This window comes from Trametes versicolor, assembly GCF_000271585.1.
Source record: "Trametes versicolor FP-101664 SS1 unplaced genomic scaffold TRAVEscaffold_6, whole genome shotgun sequence".
Taxonomy (NCBI): Eukaryota; Fungi; Basidiomycota; class Agaricomycetes; order Polyporales; family Polyporaceae; genus Trametes; species Trametes versicolor.
Genome location: NW_007360326.1, coordinates 1250624 through 1269317, shown reverse-complemented (window position 1 = coordinate 1269317; position 18694 = coordinate 1250624). Strand labels below are relative to the sequence as shown.

Sequence of the window (18694 nt, the reverse complement as noted above, 5' to 3'; positions counted from 1 at the left end):
CAGCGCGCTCTGAAGATGCGAGCGTGCGTTGTACCCAAGTCCGAAGTGGGACTTACGCTTCGAGCAGGAGTACGCAGCATCATGACACCCATAGGCCGAGGGCTCCGAAGCCCCCCACTCAGTAAACCGTGCGACTTCACTTCGCTTCTCGCTGGGGCTGCGAATAAATCCGAGCCTAGAAACCTGAGAGCCCCGTACGAGCACCACATGCCCCGGCTAGCTGGCTGCACCAGAGGAATGCAGGTGCGTCGTCGGGCTTCTCCCTTTCTCATGCCAGTGAGGGTGATGCCTGTCTAGTCTACATTTTTGTGGATCAGGCCACGGCGTAATTGCTCTCAACTTGTTGCGTACCTCATTGCCATGATTGCATCCACTGTATGACAGTTAACCGTCTGGGTCTGGCCTCCGGCGGTGCACTGTTGCCGATCTTCAGTTCCGCTCAACCATACTGCAGCGTAGACAGAATAATTGGCGGTAAGACTGAACGTTGACGTAGACATTCAAGGACTCTAGTATATCGTGGTTGGCATGAGGACTGTATTTGAGCTTGACGAAGCAGACGAGCACGAATGGAGGCATCACAGTACGGCTGGAGGCATCACAGTACGGCTGGTCCGGGGAAGACCTCCGACTCAGCTCCGACTTTGGCTCGAGGTCGTACGGCGAAACTCACCGGCCCGGGGCACCGGGACAGCGAGGACGGCCGATCAATATTGCTGAGTCAGCAACTAAGAGCGCCTTCGAGATCGGGGCAGGTTCAATCTCTTGCTCACTTACCGCCACCATCCACAACCTCTCCCTCGTTCCCCCGCAAAACCATGTCCAAACATCACCCCGGTACGAACATATAGCATGTGCGCGCCGAAAATGCCACTGATATCACCGTTTGTCAGATCTCATCATGTGCAGGAGGCAGCCCGGTATTGGTATGTACAACCCGTTGTGAATCACCAGTTTAATTGTTGACCAACCAATGTGCCATAGCTATCGGACGCCTCTGTGAAAAGTGTGACGGAAAATGGTACGTGCTCGGGTGTTCCGCTTCTCCAGATGCGCCCTCGCTGACCTGTGGCAAATAGTCCTGTCTGTGATTCCTACGTACGCCCCGAGACCCTTGTTCGCATCTGTGACGAATGCAACTTTGGCACTTACGGAGGACGATGCATTATTTGCGGGTCTCCTGGTGAGTCTCTTTTCACTTACGCGAGCGTTCATTCCGCTGACATGTGCCCCAGGTATCTCCGACGCCTACTACTGTGCGGAGTGTACACGACTAGAGAAGGATCGGGACGGCTGCCCCAAGATTGTCAACCTAGGCGCTAGTAGGACAGACTTGTTCTACGAGAGACGTCGCCTAGGTATGAGCTTTACCTTTCTATTTGTCCTTCCGTCGTTGACGAAGTGGTCATTGTTTAGGGTTCAAGAAGGGCTAGCGGCTCTAATTCCAGTGCTCTTGTCTCTCTGTACTATTCCTTGGCAGCGTCTGCAATTGATATTGCGTGTAATTTTTTGCCTGGACAGCCTGACCGACTTCAAGAGAGGTATGTCCGCGTTTTCCGACTCCTAGAGCTACCGAATTCACGGCGCTCGAGGCTATGGTGTGTCGTGGGGCCGCGATGCACATGAGATTAGTTCTGGACCCTCAGTTCCCGCAGGGAGCGTTGAGTATCTCTGTCAATACGCTAACCATATAAACTTTGGGTTTTCTCGGCCGAAGAGCACACCCAGCGACACCGCTCGACTCTGGGATTTCCTTCCAAGCCTCTGGATCTGGACACAGAACAGTCAAGTCTACATACATACAAGGAAAGCCCTTCATCTGCTTTCTCTACCAAGATGACGCTCACAGCATGCGAGGTCTCTGCAAGCGCGATACAGCTTCTCGGCATCCTCTCTCCATAGCTCTCACCCAAGTCGTTCCCTCCCATTCCTAGCCGGATGTATCAACGCCGAAGTCATGCAAGTGGGGCTTCTCCCGCTGCCGCGGTATCGCCATTCGGACGAGCAATAGCCAGTTCGGTGTCGTCTTCAGCCTCGCCCCCGTCTGCATCGAAGAGCTCCGCGCTCTCGGCTACAGCATTGCTCCCTTGCAGTGTACCCGCTCGTTAGATGAGATCGCGGTGGCCACATCCCTCACCTCCACTTCTCAGTGTCATGCGGGCCGACGGTCGACATTCAAGCAGACCATCGAGCTCCCACCGGCCTTCAAGGTCCCGATGGAGAGGTATGGCACGGCGATAACCTCGTTCATCGTCACGAGCGTCATACACGACCACCCGTCTGCGCCACACTCAACAACTCCGGTGATAGCGATTCCTGGTGTATCGCCGCGCTCACGCAACGAGACGGAAGGAACCCCCCAGATGGATGGCCCCGAAGGCCGATGGGTCTCGGAGTTCCTCTCGGAGTCGACGACAGAACGCGTACTCGTCGATGCCGAATTCATCATCTGCACCGACGTCGACGAACAGACTTCCGATGAACCCAACGCCAGGCTCCTCTGAGTCGCACTCGAACGTCCTTTGTGGAGCCGGGAGGTCGCAGATGACCGGAATCTGCACATCTTCGTTGAACTTTGGCAGGCATATATATATCGGTTCAGTGGCAGGCATGCCGTCAGACCGTCCGGCAAACCAACCATATCCGCCGCAGCCTGAAGTTCCACCTCCCCCCCGTTCCCCCGTCGCATTTTGTTGGACACTTGCCTGTAATTTTACATGTTGCGGGGGTGACGGAACTCTCTTGTATCCAGCATAAATCCCTTTCTAAGGGACAAAACGTATACTCGGCAGTACTTCGAGAGAATCATGTACGGCCACGGGTGGCCAGCGCGCGCCCAGCGAATGTCCTTCTGCCCGGGCATGTCCGTGAGGGATGCAGCAAGACGTTTAGTTTCCGTCATCAGACGCTTGTCTTTGCCTCCAATCGCAAAACTACATGACCTGTATATTACGTGCCGTAATAAGCAGCATTGGAGCATCCGATAATATGTTGCTCATAGGCGAAAGAGCTTGTTAAGCAGCGAACACGTCCCCCGCCTCGGCCGTGGTGGACGCGTTGGAGGCATTGCCCGATATGGGCATGCAAACGATGGGACAGGAGGAAGAGACCATCTGACTCGCGCGCCGCCTCCCACTTTCGCACTCGACGTTCCCTCGCTCAACGCTTCGTCGGCGGACTGAGATCACCCGCGCATGTCATCTCTCGTCTATTTGCTGCAGCCCAGACTCGACCTCCGATATTCGCATGGGGCGCGCACCACCACTTTCGACAGCAGCAGCCCGCGGAAGGCAGGCTCGGACGGGTAGCGTCTACGTGATGCACGCCCGATAGGGACGTCCGGATGACACCCTGGGCCATGTTCCGAGCGCCAGCCATCCGAAGCCGTTCTCGTATAAGATGCCCCTTGCGCTGCCGGTGGTTTACCAGACCACCCCTCCGCCCTCATCGGTTTCCCCATTCTACTCACCATGTCGTCCCCTATTGCACCCAAAGAGACTGAGGTCGATGTGCTGATCGTCGGCGCCGGGCCTGCAGGCGTGATGTGCGCAAATGCATTGGCTATGGCGGGCGTGAACGTCCGCATTATCGACCAGAGGTTCGTTCCGGGCTCCCCGGCGCAGTGCTCTGAAGTTGACGGTACCTGCGCAGGCCCGTTAAGGTTGCCGCTGGACAGGCAGATGGCATCCAACCGCGCACAATCGAAGTGCTGCAGGTACGTGGGGTGGGGTTCATGTCGCACGGATGCTCATCGCGTTTCTTTGGCAGAGCTATGGTCTTGCAGAACGTCTCTTGCGGGAAGCCAACCAGATGCAGATGGCCGTCAGTTCCGAATTACCCCTTGGCGCGTGAATACACGCTGAACCATATTGCAGGCATTCTACAACCCCAGCCCCTCCGGCGGCATTGAGGTCTGTATTATAGCGCTCCGATCGGGTAGGATCGCCCACTGACGGGGAATCGCGCAGAGGACGAGCCGCGCGCCAGACGTCACCGCCCCAAACGCCAGATGGCCATTTGAGGTTCGTACATACACACCCTACTACGAATTCGGCTTCATGATCGCCCGTCTGTCAGGTCACCCTGCATCAGGGCGCAATCGAGGCCATATTCCTGGACTCGATGAAGGCGCACGGGGTGGCCGTAGAGCGCCCCATCATCCCTACCTCCCTGGAGCTATCAGACTCCGAGGACGAGCTGCGGGATCCTAACGCTCATCCTGTCAAGGTAGGTAGATCGCTCGTGCCTGCATCTCTTATCTAGGCTTTCGAATGACGCATGCTCGTTAGGTGACCCTGAAGTATCTCGACCCTCCCGCCGGTCAGAGCGACACGGAGATCGTGAGCGCCAAGTTCGTCCTGGGCGCGGATGGTCAGTACACAGCGTGCTCTGCGCGTTCAAACATGCCACTCACCCAACCACAGGCGCCCATTCATGGGTTCGCAAGGCACTCGGGATCACCATGGACGGCGAGCAGACAGGTGCGCTCACCCCCACTGGACCTCTGTTTAGCATTGAGCTCAGACCACCCTCCCCGCGCCGACAGACTACATCTGGGGCGTGATCGACATTGACCCGGACAGCGACTTCCCGGACGTGCGCTGCAAGACCGCGGTGCACTCGCACAACGGCTCGTGCATGATCATCCCGCGCGAGGGCGACCTCATCCGGCTCTACATCCAGCTCGCGGACCGCGACGTGCTCGACCCCGCGACGGGTCGCGTCGACAAGAGCCGCGTGAGCCCCGAGAAGCTGCTCGCGGTCGCGAAGGAGTCGTTCAAGCCGTTCAGCATGGGCGCGAAGAACGGGTTTGAGTGGTGGACGCTGTATATCAGTATGTACTGCTGCTTTGAGGGAAGATGTATGGAGTGGCTGACGGTTGTGCACAGTTGGGCAGCGCGTCGCGTCGCGGTTCTCACTACACGAGCGTGTATTCATCGCGGGAGACGCGTGTCACACGCACTCCCCGAAAGCCGGTAAGTTCGTTCCCCGCTTGCTGCGTCGAGTGGATTCTGATGTTCTACGCAGGCCAGGGTATGAATGCCAGTATGAATGATACCCACAACTTGGGTATGTGTTCTTTGCCATTGGCGCTTTGTTCAAATATGCTGACGCGGCGCTGCTAGCTTGGAAGCTCACACACGTCCTCCGTGGATGGGCGGACATTTCCGTATTGAAGACCGTACGTATGCACGCCCGCGTCCGGTACACAGCTCAAGCTCACCATCGGTGCAGTACGAGTTCGAGCGCCGCAAGTACGCGCAGGACCTGATCGACTTCGACAAGAAGTTTTCGAAGCTCTTCTCAGGCAAGCCCCGCACGGAAGACAATCAGGACGGCGTCTCGCATGAGGAGTTCCTCGAGTACGTGCCCTTTACCGCTTCTCCCGCGTCGCGCTTCCCGTGCTCACCCGCGCTCGCCCAGGGCATTCCAGACATTCGGCCTCTTCACGAGCGGGATCGGCGTGCACTACCAGCCATCTGCGATCACGCACGCAAAGCACCAGGATCTCGCGTCCACGCTCGTTATCGGCGAGCGCATGGTCCCGCATGTCTTCGTGCGTGCCGCAGACGCGCGCCCGTATGACATCCAGGACGTGCTCCCCGCGGATGCGCGCTTCAAGATCCTTGTTTTCACTGGGGTGATCACGGACCCTGCGCAGGCCGCGCGGGCGGCCGCGCTCGCGGAGGAGATGGACGCCCCGGGCAGCTTCTACCACCGCTTCGGGCACGAGAATCCGGCGCGCGTCTTCGACGTGCTCTCGGTCAGCGCCGCAAAGAAGGAGGATGTTAACTACACAGGTTGGCATATTTATCCCTGTGCGAGTGCTGCGCTGACGCGTGTTTGCATTGTAGACTTGCCCAAGTTCTTCAGGCAGCACTGGTCGAAGTAAGCAGCTCTCTTATGTGTGATGAATTACGACGCTGACTCACCCTTCTCTAGAGTGCTCCTGGACGACACAGACCTGTACGCGCGCGTGGGCGGTGGCGGATACGAGCGGTACGGGATCGACGCGGGGAAGGGCGCGATCGTCGTCGTTCGCCCGGACGGCTACGTCGGCACCATCGCGCCGCTGCACGGGCTGCGGGACATCGACGCGTACTTCAGCGCGTTCATGGCAGCATGATAGACGGATGCAGTAACATAGCGCAGCCTGAGGGAAAGGGAGGTGTACAGTAATATATTGATACCATTCTCTACACGTGTTACAGATGCGTTTCTTTGCGCGAACAAGGCATACAATTTGAGGCTGATTGTGTTTGAGGCAAGGCGGGGGCGCTGGGCTCGCAGTCCAAAGTATCCATATCATAAGGGGTGTGCGATTATATAGTCCTGATTAATGCGAGGCATTGCGAGTGCGAGGGGGAATGTGATCTACAAGAGGTGGCGATAAAAGCACAGATGACAAAAAACTACATGGTGGACGACGGACGGCATTGACAAACTCGACGGATTATGACAGATGGAAGCTCCCCACGCCCTCCCGCATGGCGACCGACAACTTCTCCCTCATAACGGCCTTGGTAGAGTACTCGGGCAGCTTGAGATAGTTGACGCAGGTCATGACGCTCGGCAGGTAGTCGTCGGCGGTGAGAGGCGCTTCGTGCGGCTTGCGCACCACAGTGAGAGGGGGGTTCAAGCCCTTGAAGCCTGCATGCTTCGTGAGCGATGTGTGGCAGAAGAGGTCATGGCGAAATACGCACCACCGATGGGCAGCTTCGGGCTACCAGTGATGAACTGCAAGTAGCTGCGTCGCGCTGAGGCGTCGTACTCGGACATGATCTCGATGAGGTCCCTGATAGCACGGCTCTCTACGTTGAAGCCGTGGTCGGCCTTCAGCGATTCTCCAAGAGCTGTGAGTGTATCGTCAGTATACAAAATAGAAGCGCGCCCAACGATACACATACTCTCAGCGCTCCAGTCTTCGTCCGCATTTCCGAAAAGCATAGCGAGCTCGTCCGCCGTGAAGGCCTGGAGGTCGGCGATGGGGAACACCTTCGAGAAGCCTTCCCGGAACGCCTGCGCCTGCGCTTGTGCACCCTTCCCAACGATGGCGTCGATGACTTCTTGTGTGTACTCGTCCACGTTATCGGCAGTAACAGAGATGTCGCGACCGCCAGGCTAACGAATGATAATGAGTACACGCGCGAAGCGATGTCACCGAAGTGAAGCTCACCCTCAACTCGATATCGTATCCAGGCACGGTGAAGTCAAGACCGAGGTTTTCGACCTCATCTCCGGTATCCATGTCCTCGAGGGCAGCTAGTTTGCGGCGCAACTTCTCGTTCTGACTCTTCCCGGCGGCAGCCAGGCTTTGAACCTTCGACAACGAGGCCGCAAGCTCTGCGTCAACGCGCTGTATATCGAAGATCAGCGAAGCTCGATAGAGTAACGAGTGACATTACCTTGAGTGACTCCAGGTTCAATGGAACTTCCTCGCCGAGTACCAGCTTCAAGAAGATCTTGTTGAATGACAGGTCGATGATGCGCGAGTCCAGCATGGCCTTGGCGACGAATTGTCCGATCACCCTGATGAGGTGGGTTCGTTTCCTGGGGATGATGTCAGTCTATGCAATATTCAAAATGTAATGTCCACTTACTGCACACCGTCCTTCGCTATGTCGTCGGGGCTAATCGGGGCGGGGAAAAGACCAAGGGGATGGAAGACGTAGGGGCTTGGCATGGACGTGTCCGCGTCGCGCCAAACCTTCAAGTCCTTTCGTGCAAACTCCTTCGAGACGAGGGAGTAGAACTCGAGTGTCGGACCCAGACCTGTCCCGACCTCCTCGAAGTATTCGACCTCAAGGATTGACGACGAAGATCCGTATAGCTCGAAAACCTTGACCGCGGACTCCAGGATGTGCTTGCGCGAGATCCGGACCTTCTGTCGTTGCAGACGGCCGAGGAAGCCCACACCATCATCACGTCTGGAGCTGTCTTGCCCGCGGCTTTGCTGGCTCTGCCACTTGAGGATAAGACGTGCATAGCCGAAGGAGGTCGACTGGAGGAAGTTATAACGGGTCGCGAATGGGAATAGGAATGGGAAGTGTTGTGGGAGGTCGAGAGCCCAGTCAGGTAGACAGGAGCTACAGAATGACGTTCAGTGATTGCGAAATAACCAGGGATGCACTGATCATACCTTGCGACAATCATGGGCTCTTCCAACTGCCTCGTGAGCTTGGCAGACAACTTGTTGTTGACGAAGGCAGACGAAGGGAGAATACGCTTAGCGATTAGAGGAGTAGCACGTTCGCTTTCCTGTACGTTGAGCTTGTGCAGCATGCGCAGCAGCCTCAGGATCTTTGCATGAGGGGCGTCTTCGGGGAGGGAGGAGAGGGAGGGGCTGGGCGAACGGCTGCGGATGCCTGTCTCGTCGGTACGCGCTGAACGACGGCATAAACATCCAATACGACTACAGGACAGACATGGCGGTGGCTCACCATCTGACAAAGGAAGCGGTCCTGGCACCTTCTTGAACTTGATGCTATAGATGCCTTGCCAGATCATGCTAGGCATGAACGGCGAGCCAGATGCCTTGTGCTTGCGCAACTCGTGTTGGTGAATGGCGCCATAGACAGTAAGATCCAGAGGCAGCTTGTGGTCATCCATCGAAAACTCTAGGTGCCAATCGCTTGGCTTCGTCTTGAGGGCAGCAGCGTATGACGTCTTCGGCGTCGATGTACGAGGTGTTGGTGTGCTCGAAGGTAGCCCTCGAGCAGAGCCTGGTGTAGGAACGTGGGTGCCGTCCGGGGTCTGGGCTTCCACCCTCGCATCTGAGGGAACGTTAGCAAATACAGACATCCTACAATATCGCGGCTGCGTACCCTCTCCAACAGAAACGTTGATTGTCTTGTCTGAAATTGAGTTGTCAGGATCTTCGTCCTCGATGACCTGGTCCCATGGTCAGAAAGTGACTTCGGCCTCCATTGAAATCATACATACCTCAGCGTCAACATCGACTTCATCGTCCGTAAAGTCCGCAGCAAACTCATCGTCATTGACGACAGTCTCACTGGGGGCGGGCTCTGCCACGGACGCGATGGACTCGGCCTCGGCCAAATCTGCAACACCCCTCACCGAAGAAGACTCCGCTGTTGCACCAGTCGTGCTACCTGCGGGCTCCGACGGCTCCGCGGAGGCATCCTCGGAATCGCCAGTGGTCCTCTGCTTTGCGCTCAGGCGCAAGCTACGCCGCCTGCTAGCCCCGGCGCCACCTGCGGAAGATGTCGCTGCTCCGCTGGCGTCAGATATAGAAGCAGACGCTGACGCTGAGGCCCTCGCCAAAGCCTCCGTCAGCCCGAAGCGGGAGGACGGTGGTGCCAAGCCTGACGCCGCCAGGGCAGCGAGCATTCCTGACAACCTCGAGCTGCTAGAAAGGAGTCCAGCCACACGGGGCCTGAGGTAATCGTGCAACGCCTGGAAGGTCGCGATGGCATGGATAGACACGACGATGTTGTTCAGGTTTCGTGGGATATCAGAGTCTTCAGCGGCGACCAGGCGAAGGCGCAACTGGCGTGCCAGCAGGGAAGGAGAGCTGCGCTTCGAGTCTGTGCACAGATATAATGAGGGCAAAGAATATTTCGAAAGGACAGTCACTTACCGTCGGCGTTTTGCGCTATGCTGATAACCTCGAACGACTCCATCCTGGTGAGACTCTCCTGCAACTTCTTCACGAAGACAGTGAACGGAGTCTGACCGCCGGTCCCCTTGCTCTTCCTGGAAGTGAAGGCAGTGAAGAACAGTTCCTGACGTCTAGCCAATGGCACTGGGAGGGCGTATAGGTTGAGTGCAAGAACTCACGAGCTGAAACCCAATCTGAACTCACCTGTACGCTCCGTGCTTGAAAAGAACTGCAGTAGGCCGTCGATCACGCCGCTTTGAAGAAGTTCGAAACTGGACACTGATGTATGTTGCGATCCGAAGAGCGTCGCAAGCTCTCCCAGAGCCGAGGATAGCTCCTTCTCCGACACTGCGTTGTCAGTGATACGTTCCACCAGCCTGCGAAGCTTCGCGAACAGGTCGTCAGATCCGGCAGAGTCATCAGCTCCAAGATGTTTGAAACGAATGACGCGAGCCCGGAGAGTGATGGCATCGTCCGGCTCCATCGTGAGGGACGTGAGCTTCTTGTACGGGGCAGAGCTGATCACAGATATTGAGATGGGCATCGCGGCAGCGACACCTGTATCTGCCGGCGAGGGCGCCTCCGAGGGTTCCTTGTCAGCGCCCTTGTCCTTGGATCTCGTCGACGTGATCGTACGCGAAGCCAAGATATCTGCCTCGTGGAATACGCCTTCGCGGCGGAAGGCAGGCTTGTACTCGGCAGGCACCTTCGCAAGGAGCAATTCGACGAGCTGGAGTGCGCCGATCACGAGAGAGGGATGGTCCTTGGAAGACAAGATAGACGATGCAAAGCTTGCGACGGGCACGAACTACATGCAGCTGTTAGCAAGTGCGTACAACACAGAACATTTCGATACGTACCGTGAAGACTTGCTTCAACTCATCACCGTCCAAGAAGCTCACAGCCTTGAGCAGCCCGGTCAAGGTCCGGATGCGGACAGGCGTGATCACGCTAGCGGCGTATACATCGACGAGGATAGGGACCATGAGCCGCAGGAATCGTCCGACTACATCGGGCTTCGAGCGAAGGAGGTCAGTGCGGTCGACGACGGTTGATTCCTTCTCGAGGCGTGGCAGAGCGTCCTCTCCTTCCTGTACGGACTGAGGGTCGATGTGCATCGGTTCGGGCGCTGCGCCATCTTCTGCTGGCGCTGAGACCGGCGGGGCCGCGGACGCACTTGTACGGGCTGTTGAACTAGAAGGTCCCGCATGGGTAGAGGCAGCTAGAGCCGCCGCTGCTTGGCGAGCTGCAGCACGATCTGCCTTGGCCTTGGCCTTGAGCATCTTGTTGAGAGCTTTCTCGGTGTATCCCTTGTGGTCGAAGACACCATCTGATATGGAAAGACAAATCAGTATCAGCACGCAGAAAACGGGCGGAAGCACTGACCTTTGGGCAAAGGGGGCATGAGTTCGGAGATTAAGCTCAGCGCTTCCTCGATCTGATCCTTAGGGCGATGCGCTAGGTTCTCCATCACAGTCATGTCCGCCAACCCACCACCAAGGCCCTGACCGCCGGCAGCATCACCCTGCTCTTCCATGCCATCCGATGTCGGGGGCAAGACGCCAGTCAGAATTTGGTAGAGCGTGTCGACGATACCGGCTTCGAGGAGTACGAGCGTGATCTTGGGACTGATGCGAGCGGATGTCGCCAGAGCGCGGAGGAGTAGAGTGTATGTGCTCGCAGCAATCAAGGGGGAACCGCCTGCAGGGAGCAAGAGCATGTTCACAGCGCGAATCAAGTCAGCGTCCACGAGAGCCTCGAGGTTCTCTGGTGAGGATCGGTAGTAGGAGTCGATGATGCGGATGACACAGAGACAGGCGTATTCAACTAGTCGTTGGTCGGAGTAGCCGAGACAGTTGCGGATAATAGGCCAGACAGCGCGAATCATGGGGAAGTGCTCGATTGAGACGTTGCGACAGCAGTTCGCGGCCGCTTGCAAGGCCGTTCGTTGGACAGCGATGGAGAAGAAATCGAGGTAGTTCAGCAGGGCAGCAAGGCCACCTTCTCGGACGATGGCGCTAGGGAACTCTTCAGATATCTTCTCCAAAGTCTAGGTTACAGGTGAGTACGCTGGTGAACTAGAAGACAACGCAGTGTAAAAACATACACTCAAGGTCTGCTCTGCCAAATCGATGTAGGAAATCTCGATCAGTTTGCTGCAAAGAACGGGGATGGCGCCGTGGTATACGACAGTATGCGCCACGCCCGGCAGGGCCTCCATCAAGTTGGCGAGACACCTGCAAGCCAGGACCTGGGCTTCCAGATTCTCGTCGCCTTGATATGCGCTCCCACCAGTGCTCATTGCCAACGCCGCTGCGAGAGCTGCATCCTCATCTTGCTCGGCCGCGTCGTCATCGTCGCCTTCCTCCTCATCGTTCCCCGTGCCACCCAAAATCCTGACTAGTTCTCGGATGAATGCTTCGACCTGGAAGGATCCTGCGAGGGTGTCCTCGGTGCTGATGCTCAACAATTCGCTCAACTCCTGCAGCGTCACTAGCCTCGTGGTGGGGTCTGCTGTAGGCTTGATGTTATTGAGCATCGTCTTCAGCCGTCCAGAGATGCCCATCATATAGGAACCGAGTTGACGGTAGTCGCCGAAGATGGACATCGCTGAGGCCTCATTGCCCATGCCGCCCAAGGTGCTGGCGAAGTCCCTTTCGGCTTCTTCGTCTTCATCGTCGTCGTCTCCGCCGCCACCATCGTCGGGCAGGTCTTCAGGGTCATCACCTTCATCCTGACCCCCGTCGTGTGGCTCACCATCCTGGATGCACTCAGCGTCGACCATGTCCACATCTTCGTCGCCAGCACGGGAGGATCCTGCTGCAGCCATCAAGGCCTTGCTCTTCGCGGTAACTTTACCCTTGCCGGATGTTACACTGCAACGGCATTCGCGCGTTAATTAGGGTGGAAGGCCACTATATGCGCACATGACATACCGTGACTTTCTGGTCATGTCCGCTCCTGTCTGATTGTCCGACCTCGGTCTGAGAGAGTAGGCACTGGTAGGACGCGTGAGTTTCTTCGATGCAGAGATTGCCGCAGCGGTTTCGTCGTCTTCTGAGTGGTCTTCGGGTGCAGCGCGCTTCTTGCCCTTGGTATCCTTGGTGGGTTCGTTGATGGTGAGGGCGGAGGTTGTTGGGTACGTGGAACGGCGCGCGCTGTCGAGAAAACCTTGAGTGGTGATGTAAGATGGAAGGACGAACGGACATACCGCTTGCTTGCTCGGGATTCGTCAGCTACTTCTTTCCCCTTGCCTTTATTAGAGCTGCTGTCGCGGGCTCGCTTGCTCGAAGACGACGAGGCTTGCTGGCTGTCTGCGGAGGGGCGTTCCTTCTGTTTCTCCTTCTGTTTCGCGGCTTTGACCCGTGCGCTCGTACGGAGGACCTTGGACTCGGAGGCGGCGGAAAGCGATGGCTCGTCGGTGTGCGTGGGGTTCGGGCTGCTACTGGTCGCTGCTTGGGATTGGGTAGAGTCCATTTAGAGCGTGCAGCCGGCCATCGATCCCGTGTAGGCTATCGAATGGAGGTAGTACGAAAGTGTGGTCGACCGTCCAGAGCTCTGTTGCCACACCCCTTGTCCGCGGGCCCAAGTCCTTGAGTCGCCGCCTGAATTACTCAGCGGCCCTGAGCGGCACATTTGCTCCGAACCTCCGTACTTAGAAACTCAGTCAGTTCTGCTTATAAACTACTTGTACTTCGGCGTAATCAACGTTTGAACGTAACAACTCTCCCGCATTTTCAATTGCGTTGAGCAGGGAGCATACAGGGCTGATCTGCGAGAACGCGAAGACGATGCCGTATGTGCAAGGCAAAGCCTTGTAAGCCCCGAGAGATCGCCGCGGTGCTTCATTGCATTCCGGATGCGGAGAACGCTGCACTCATAGCCACGCCGGAGCATCCGCTGGCTACCCATCGACCATCGCTCGGGATGGTGCAAGGAGACAAAATGAAGAGGGGGCGCAGCCTGTTCAGGTAGCTGCTGTGATGGAGCACGCAAGATCCGATGACGCTAGAATACAAACCCAATCCTACAACCTACACCGCACGGCTGTCCGCTTTCGTCGCCCTCAGCACCATATCCTCCAGCGTGATCGCGCGGTACTCCCCGCCATCGTCGGCCCACACTGCATCGTCCAAAATGTACACCAGGATGCCACCCTTCCCGTCCGTGCTCTGCGATAGCCGGTACAGCGGCATACGCGACTGCTCGTGCACACGACCGGTAGGAATCAGGAGCAAGTTGTGTGACGCCGCGAAATCTTCGATGATAGAGCGGAACGTGATCTCTTGTGTCCGAGCAGGGCGGGGCTTCTCCTTCGGCTTCGCTGCCGGGGCAGGTGTGGCCTGGCGATGGTCCGGGCGGGGGAGACGTGTGGGCGCGTCCGGTCCTAACTCGAGCGCCTTGTTCATAAGCTGTAGCCCGCGCGTGAAGCCATGCGCGATCCCGGGCATGTTCTGCACGTTCTCGGGGAACGAGCCTTTCCAGAACGAGTACCATCGCGAAACCTCCTCGAAGCTGGGATTTGGCTGGATGAGCCAAATGTGGAGGACGTCGAGCCACTTCGGGAAGAACTCCGTCTCGAGAATCTGCGAGAAAATGGACGGGCGAAGGTGCTGTTCCCAGAGTAAAACGTCCTGCAGCGGCTGCATGTCTTGTTGGCGGGGATTGACGCGGAAGTCGTCCCGCATCCTGGAACCAAGCTTCGGTACAACATACTTCAATAGCATAGTGTCCCAGTCGCCCACATCGAAGACCTGTTACCAATATCAGCACTTCAACTGGTTCATACAAGCACACAGCCACATACCTCTCGCCAGGCACCGAGGTCTTCTGGAATGGCCTCGGAAGTTGTCCAGGCTCTGAGAACGCTCTTCACTTTGCGTCTGGCGTCTCCAAGTACATCCTCCAATCGTAGGCCTATATGTGGTAGCCACGGGAAAACGAGCTTCTGTAGCGAGACCTTGCTCTTGCGTGCGCTCCAATCGCCAACAGCCTTGTGTACCTTCGGGAGGACAAGTTGGTCGAAGAAGTTATCTCTGATGAATGGCGGGAGGAACGGAGACCACGCCTCAAATAGACGAACGGCGGGCAATGGGTCTTCGGGCGTCCAGTCGTTGTTTAGAGACGACCGCACGCGCGGGAGCCAGGTATTCCACAAGAGGCTTTCGTAGGGTGTCATGGGTTTTTCTCTGCGCGAGATGGTAAGTCGCACTTCTCACTATTTAATTAAGGGCGGGGCACTCACACAACTGGTGCCACAGAGACCACTGTACTGCTCCCGTAAACTTGTACTTGAGTCACTGGTTTCTCCTCGGGAGAAGCCATCTTGAGTGCTCGCCGCCACGTACGGAAGTTGGCTGTGAAGGCTGTAGGGTCTTCAAGTGGTTGCCAGGACGTCAACATCCTCCGGACCTATAACGGTGGGTTAGGGAGGATTACGGGCTGCGAAAGAGCGGTACATACCACCGGCGCAATGGCGGCGACAACGACCTCGTCCAAACGATAGCGGTCGAACTCCCTCGCGAACTGTCCCAAGAGCTTGTCGAAACCTGTCGTAAAGGGCTCCAGGGAGGCCTCATAGAGGGAGGCTGTTTCTCGCGCTTGAGTATTGATCTCGTCCACGACGAGATTCATCTGCTGTAATCGCGCGATAACTACGACGAAGTCAGCGGCGGAAGCATAAGTGCGTTTTATACACTCACGTTCTGCCTCTCCATCCACCTGCTGCCGCAGTCTCTCGTCTTCAGCACGTATCCACTTCTTGCGCTCCTCTAAGGCACGAGCTTCGCGTGCGAGGCCATCCAGGTCCGTCCTACAAGACTCCGTAATGAGACGCAAATTGTGGCGAATCTCTGGCAGTCGCATGGGGTCTGTGGTTGGAGTCCAGGACGCCATTGACACATCGGCCAAGGATGATACTTCTCGGAGCTGTGCCTCACGTCAACGAGAGCGTAGCTACCGACGTAGGCGGATGACTTACCGTTGCACCAGTGGCATCGATGATTTGCCCAAGGCTTGCTTGAGGAGCTTCTTGACCGGCTTCGGCGATGATCTCCTCATATGTCTTGTGTTCGACCCTGGTCTTCGTCCGCTTGGGCTTCTTCCAAGCGTCCGTCTTCGCAATTTGCGTCTTAGCTGCTTTGCGCGCCTTACGCGCAGCTGCCTTCGACTCTTCATCGTCCTCACTGACAGTTTCGCCCCGCCGTCGTGCCTCGGCCTTTGACTGTTCGGTTTTCTCTCTGAAGCCCTTAAAGGCGAGACCCATACCTTTCGGACGCAGCTTGCTCTCCACAGGGGTCACGATGCCTTCTCCAGTGGAACCGAGACCCAACCCCGCCTGCCAACCCATCTTCTCGAGCATCCGCGCACCGAACGTGCCCGAGATCTTGCTGAAATGCTGCCGTTCTGCCGCTGTGAGCGGAGTGGTAGTGCCCGAGTTTCCTCCACTGGTATCGGGCTTGCGCACGAAGGAGCGTTGCGTACGCTGGGCACCGAAGGCAGTCGGGAAGTCTTCTGCAGCTGCTGGGGCGGGCGAAAGCGAGGGCGAAGCAGAGGATTCGGGCACCTCTGGGTGTGAGGACCCGATGCCTCCCCGTTGGAAGGGCATGGGGGCGGAGTTGCTGCCGATACCTCCTTTGGAGGAACCTATGCCACCCTTCGCGGAACCTATGCCTCCCTTCGACGAGCCTATGCCACCCTTGGAAGAACCTATGCCACCCGTCGAGGAGCCAATTCCGCCCTTGCTCGCACCAAGGCCCAGTCCACCGAAGCGTGGTCGCGTCTCTTCCTCCTCTGCTCCCTCCTCACGGACCCGCGGCGAAGCAGGTTTCGAAGGTTCGTCGTCGGAAGACATCGAAGAGACATCTTCAGCACTATCCACGTCGTCCTGCTCTGCTGCGGACCCTTCCTGATTCTCCATGGGTTCATCCTCCTCCAAAGGGACCTTCGAGCCTCCCGAGACGAACGCAGGAGCCTTCGTTCGCGCCTTTCCGCGTGGCTTCTCGGGCGTCGCATCCTCCTCGTCACTACCGAAGACTCCATAGATCGCGTCCTCCTTCCCGTTCTTGCGTCTCCGTTTCCGCTTGTACGGATTCTCAAACAACTCGCGCTCGGCTCGCGCATCGGGGTCGTTATTGTCGTCAAAGTCGTGGTTGTCGTCATCGTCAGAGGCAGAAGAGGAGTCGTCGTCCTCAAGGAATGGGCGTTTTCTCCGCGCCATTATGGACAAGTGCAGAACAGTCGGCAGCCAGTGGTCAAGTCAAGCGTCTGTATGATGCGTATCCGAGGCGCGCGACTTGACCGCGAGCGCTCGGTCGCCAGGAACGGGCGCCCATAATTTCCTAACTCAGACGAACTCCGACTGATGAGCGCGCGGACGACTCCGAAGGCCTGAACGCTATCGAGTTTTTGGAACGCCTGTACCAGCAAACGAGGCCGCCGCCGTCGCCAACGTCAAGCCCTCAAGACTCCCAACATGGTCAGTATGCTGCTGCTCGTCGCCAGAACCGTCCGTGGAGAATCCAGAGTGGAAGGAGTGGACACAACGTCGCTGGAGGGGTGGATGCTGCTCTCAGTCTTCGGATGTACCTGGCACCTCTGCGGCAACACTCGATTCTCTTCGACCGGCTCTGGGGACTCTACTCTCTATGCAACATATGCTGACGGTCTTTTGCTTGTCTTTCTAGGCCCGTGGACCCAAAAAGCACTTGAAGCGTCTTGCCGCGCCGTCCTCATGGATGCTGGACAAGCTCAGCGGGACTTACGTGCGTATGCATGAATGCTTGTTTTCGCAACCCTCTAAACGCAGTTCTCCGTCTCCTAGGCTCCCCGTCCCTCTCCCGGTCCCCACAAGCTCCGCGAATCCCTCCCCCTCACGATCTTCCTCCGTAACAGGCTGAAGTACGCGCTCACTGGCAAGGAGGTCACTTCGATTGTCAAGCAGCGCTTGATCAAGGTCGACGGCAAGGTCAGGACCGACTCCACCTACCCCGCGGGCTTCATGGGTTAGTTCGCATCGCTGTGTTTTCCGCGTCTGTACTAAGATTGCCTAATAGATGTTATCTCCATCGAGAAGTCGGGCGAGCACTTCCGTCTCCTCTACGACGTTAAGGGCCGCTTCACCATCCACCGCATCACGCCTGAGGAGGCAACGTACAAGCTGTTGAAGGTCCGCAAGGTTGCGATCGGCAACAAGGGCGTTCCTTTCGTCACCACCCACGACGGCCGCACCATCCGTTACCCCGACCCCGCGATCAAGGTCAACGACACCGTTCGCTTCGACATTGAGCAGAGCAAGATCACCGACTTCGTCAAGTTCGACACCGGCAACCTTGCCTTCATCACCGGTGGCCGTAACAGGGGTCGTGCGGGTGTCATCGTACACCGCGAGAAGCACGTCGGTGGCTTCGACATTGTCCACGTGAAGGACTCCCTGGAGAGGACCTTCGCTACCCGGTAAGCTCTTATGCAATTTTTGCGTGGGACTATGATCCTGAATTGTTTTAGTATCTCGAACATCTTCGTCATCGGCGAGGGCACTAAGTCTTGGGTCTCCCTGCCGAAGGGCAAGGGTCTCAAGCTCACCATCGCGGAGGAGCGCGATGTCCGGAGGAGACGCGCTGCGGAGTCATAAACGGGTCTGTATCGTATTGCTCCTATGTTACATTCATCACGCCCACGCATGCCTATGCGCTCCCCTGTATGCCACTAGTACGCGACCAAAATTTTGCATGCATGGTTCATGGAGAGAGATATCGCCAGGCACGGACAGTCCGTTCAAATGATGCGTTCAAATGATGCGGTGTTGACTTCACTTAATTATCACCTAGAGGCGAGCCACATCGTCCTCCGGCGGCATGAGAGCTCACGCTTTCCAGATCTGGTCAGCACCATCAGCTGTATGTTGCGGATCGCTGCGCTGCCTGTCGACCTTACTCAGACCAGCAGCTTCGCTGTCAATCCGCGTCTGATCCACTGGGGGCACCGAATGACTCCTCGCGAGCTCTGGTGTCTGCGGTCTCAGTGGCGTTGTCCGCGTCGCCAGGTTCACTCTCCGTGTGGCATCTTAGATCA

The 18694-nt window shown here is 57.2% G+C and overlaps 5 protein-coding genes across 5 annotated transcripts; 3 read left to right on the top strand and 2 right to left on the bottom strand.

The window, feature by feature from the left end:
• Nucleotides 1-818: 818 nt before the first annotated feature.
• Nucleotides 819-1433, top strand: TRAVEDRAFT_37423 (PHF5-like protein; the record flags this gene model as incomplete). The annotated part of the gene is made up of 6 exons (XM_008040060.1): nucleotides 819-837; nucleotides 894-926; nucleotides 985-1021; nucleotides 1080-1183; nucleotides 1236-1358; nucleotides 1417-1433. The coding sequence occupies 6 exons, from the start codon at nucleotides 819-821 to the stop codon at nucleotides 1431-1433; spliced, it is 333 nt and encodes a 110-aa protein (XP_008038251.1).
• A 2003-nt stretch (nucleotides 1434-3436) lies between these two features.
• On the top strand, nucleotides 3437-6237 carry TRAVEDRAFT_58730 (uncharacterized protein). The gene is made up of 16 exons (XM_008040556.1): nucleotides 3437-3598; nucleotides 3652-3715; nucleotides 3769-3822; nucleotides 3876-3911; nucleotides 3969-4022; nucleotides 4078-4227; nucleotides 4290-4371; nucleotides 4425-4481; nucleotides 4547-4834; nucleotides 4890-4976; nucleotides 5029-5070; nucleotides 5127-5182; nucleotides 5236-5363; nucleotides 5425-5801; nucleotides 5856-5889; nucleotides 5944-6237. Exons 1-16 carry the CDS (start codon nucleotides 3471-3473, stop codon nucleotides 6125-6127), a joined length of 1821 nt encoding a protein of 606 aa, XP_008038747.1. The 5' UTR covers nucleotides 3437-3470; the 3' UTR covers nucleotides 6128-6237.
• Nucleotides 6238-6319: 82 nt separating this feature from the next.
• Nucleotides 6320-12994, bottom strand: TRAVEDRAFT_148682 (uncharacterized protein). The gene is made up of 17 exons (XM_008040555.1): nucleotides 12822-12994; nucleotides 12559-12780; nucleotides 11730-12498; nucleotides 11009-11672; nucleotides 10483-10952; nucleotides 9827-10430; nucleotides 9602-9766; nucleotides 8944-9548; nucleotides 8826-8892; nucleotides 8442-8774; nucleotides 8141-8384; nucleotides 7602-8087; nucleotides 7407-7551; nucleotides 7178-7357; nucleotides 6909-7122; nucleotides 6705-6854; nucleotides 6320-6651 (listed from the first exon to the last, which is right to left on the bottom strand). The coding sequence occupies exons 2-17, from the start codon at nucleotides 12573-12575 to the stop codon at nucleotides 6455-6457; spliced, it is 5310 nt and encodes a 1769-aa protein (XP_008038746.1). The 5' UTR covers nucleotides 12576-12780; nucleotides 12822-12994; the 3' UTR covers nucleotides 6320-6454.
• A 583-nt stretch (nucleotides 12995-13577) lies between these two features.
• On the bottom strand, nucleotides 13578-16841 carry TRAVEDRAFT_148679 (TFP11-domain-containing protein; the record flags this gene model as incomplete). Its single annotated transcript, XM_008040554.1, has 6 exons — nucleotides 13578-14376; nucleotides 14430-14811; nucleotides 14868-15034; nucleotides 15086-15276; nucleotides 15325-15550; nucleotides 15603-16841. The coding sequence occupies 6 exons, from the start codon at nucleotides 16839-16841 to the stop codon at nucleotides 13657-13659; spliced, it is 2925 nt and encodes a 974-aa protein (XP_008038745.1). The 3' UTR covers nucleotides 13578-13656.
• A 203-nt stretch (nucleotides 16842-17044) lies between these two features.
• Nucleotides 17045-18378, top strand: TRAVEDRAFT_168053 (40S ribosomal protein S4). The gene is made up of 5 exons (XM_008040553.1): nucleotides 17045-17099; nucleotides 17308-17385; nucleotides 17445-17625; nucleotides 17677-18076; nucleotides 18128-18378. The coding sequence occupies exons 1-5, from the start codon at nucleotides 17097-17099 to the stop codon at nucleotides 18252-18254; spliced, it is 789 nt and encodes a 262-aa protein (XP_008038744.1). The 5' UTR covers nucleotides 17045-17096; the 3' UTR covers nucleotides 18255-18378.
• The last annotated feature ends 316 nt before the right edge of the window (nucleotides 18379-18694 follow it).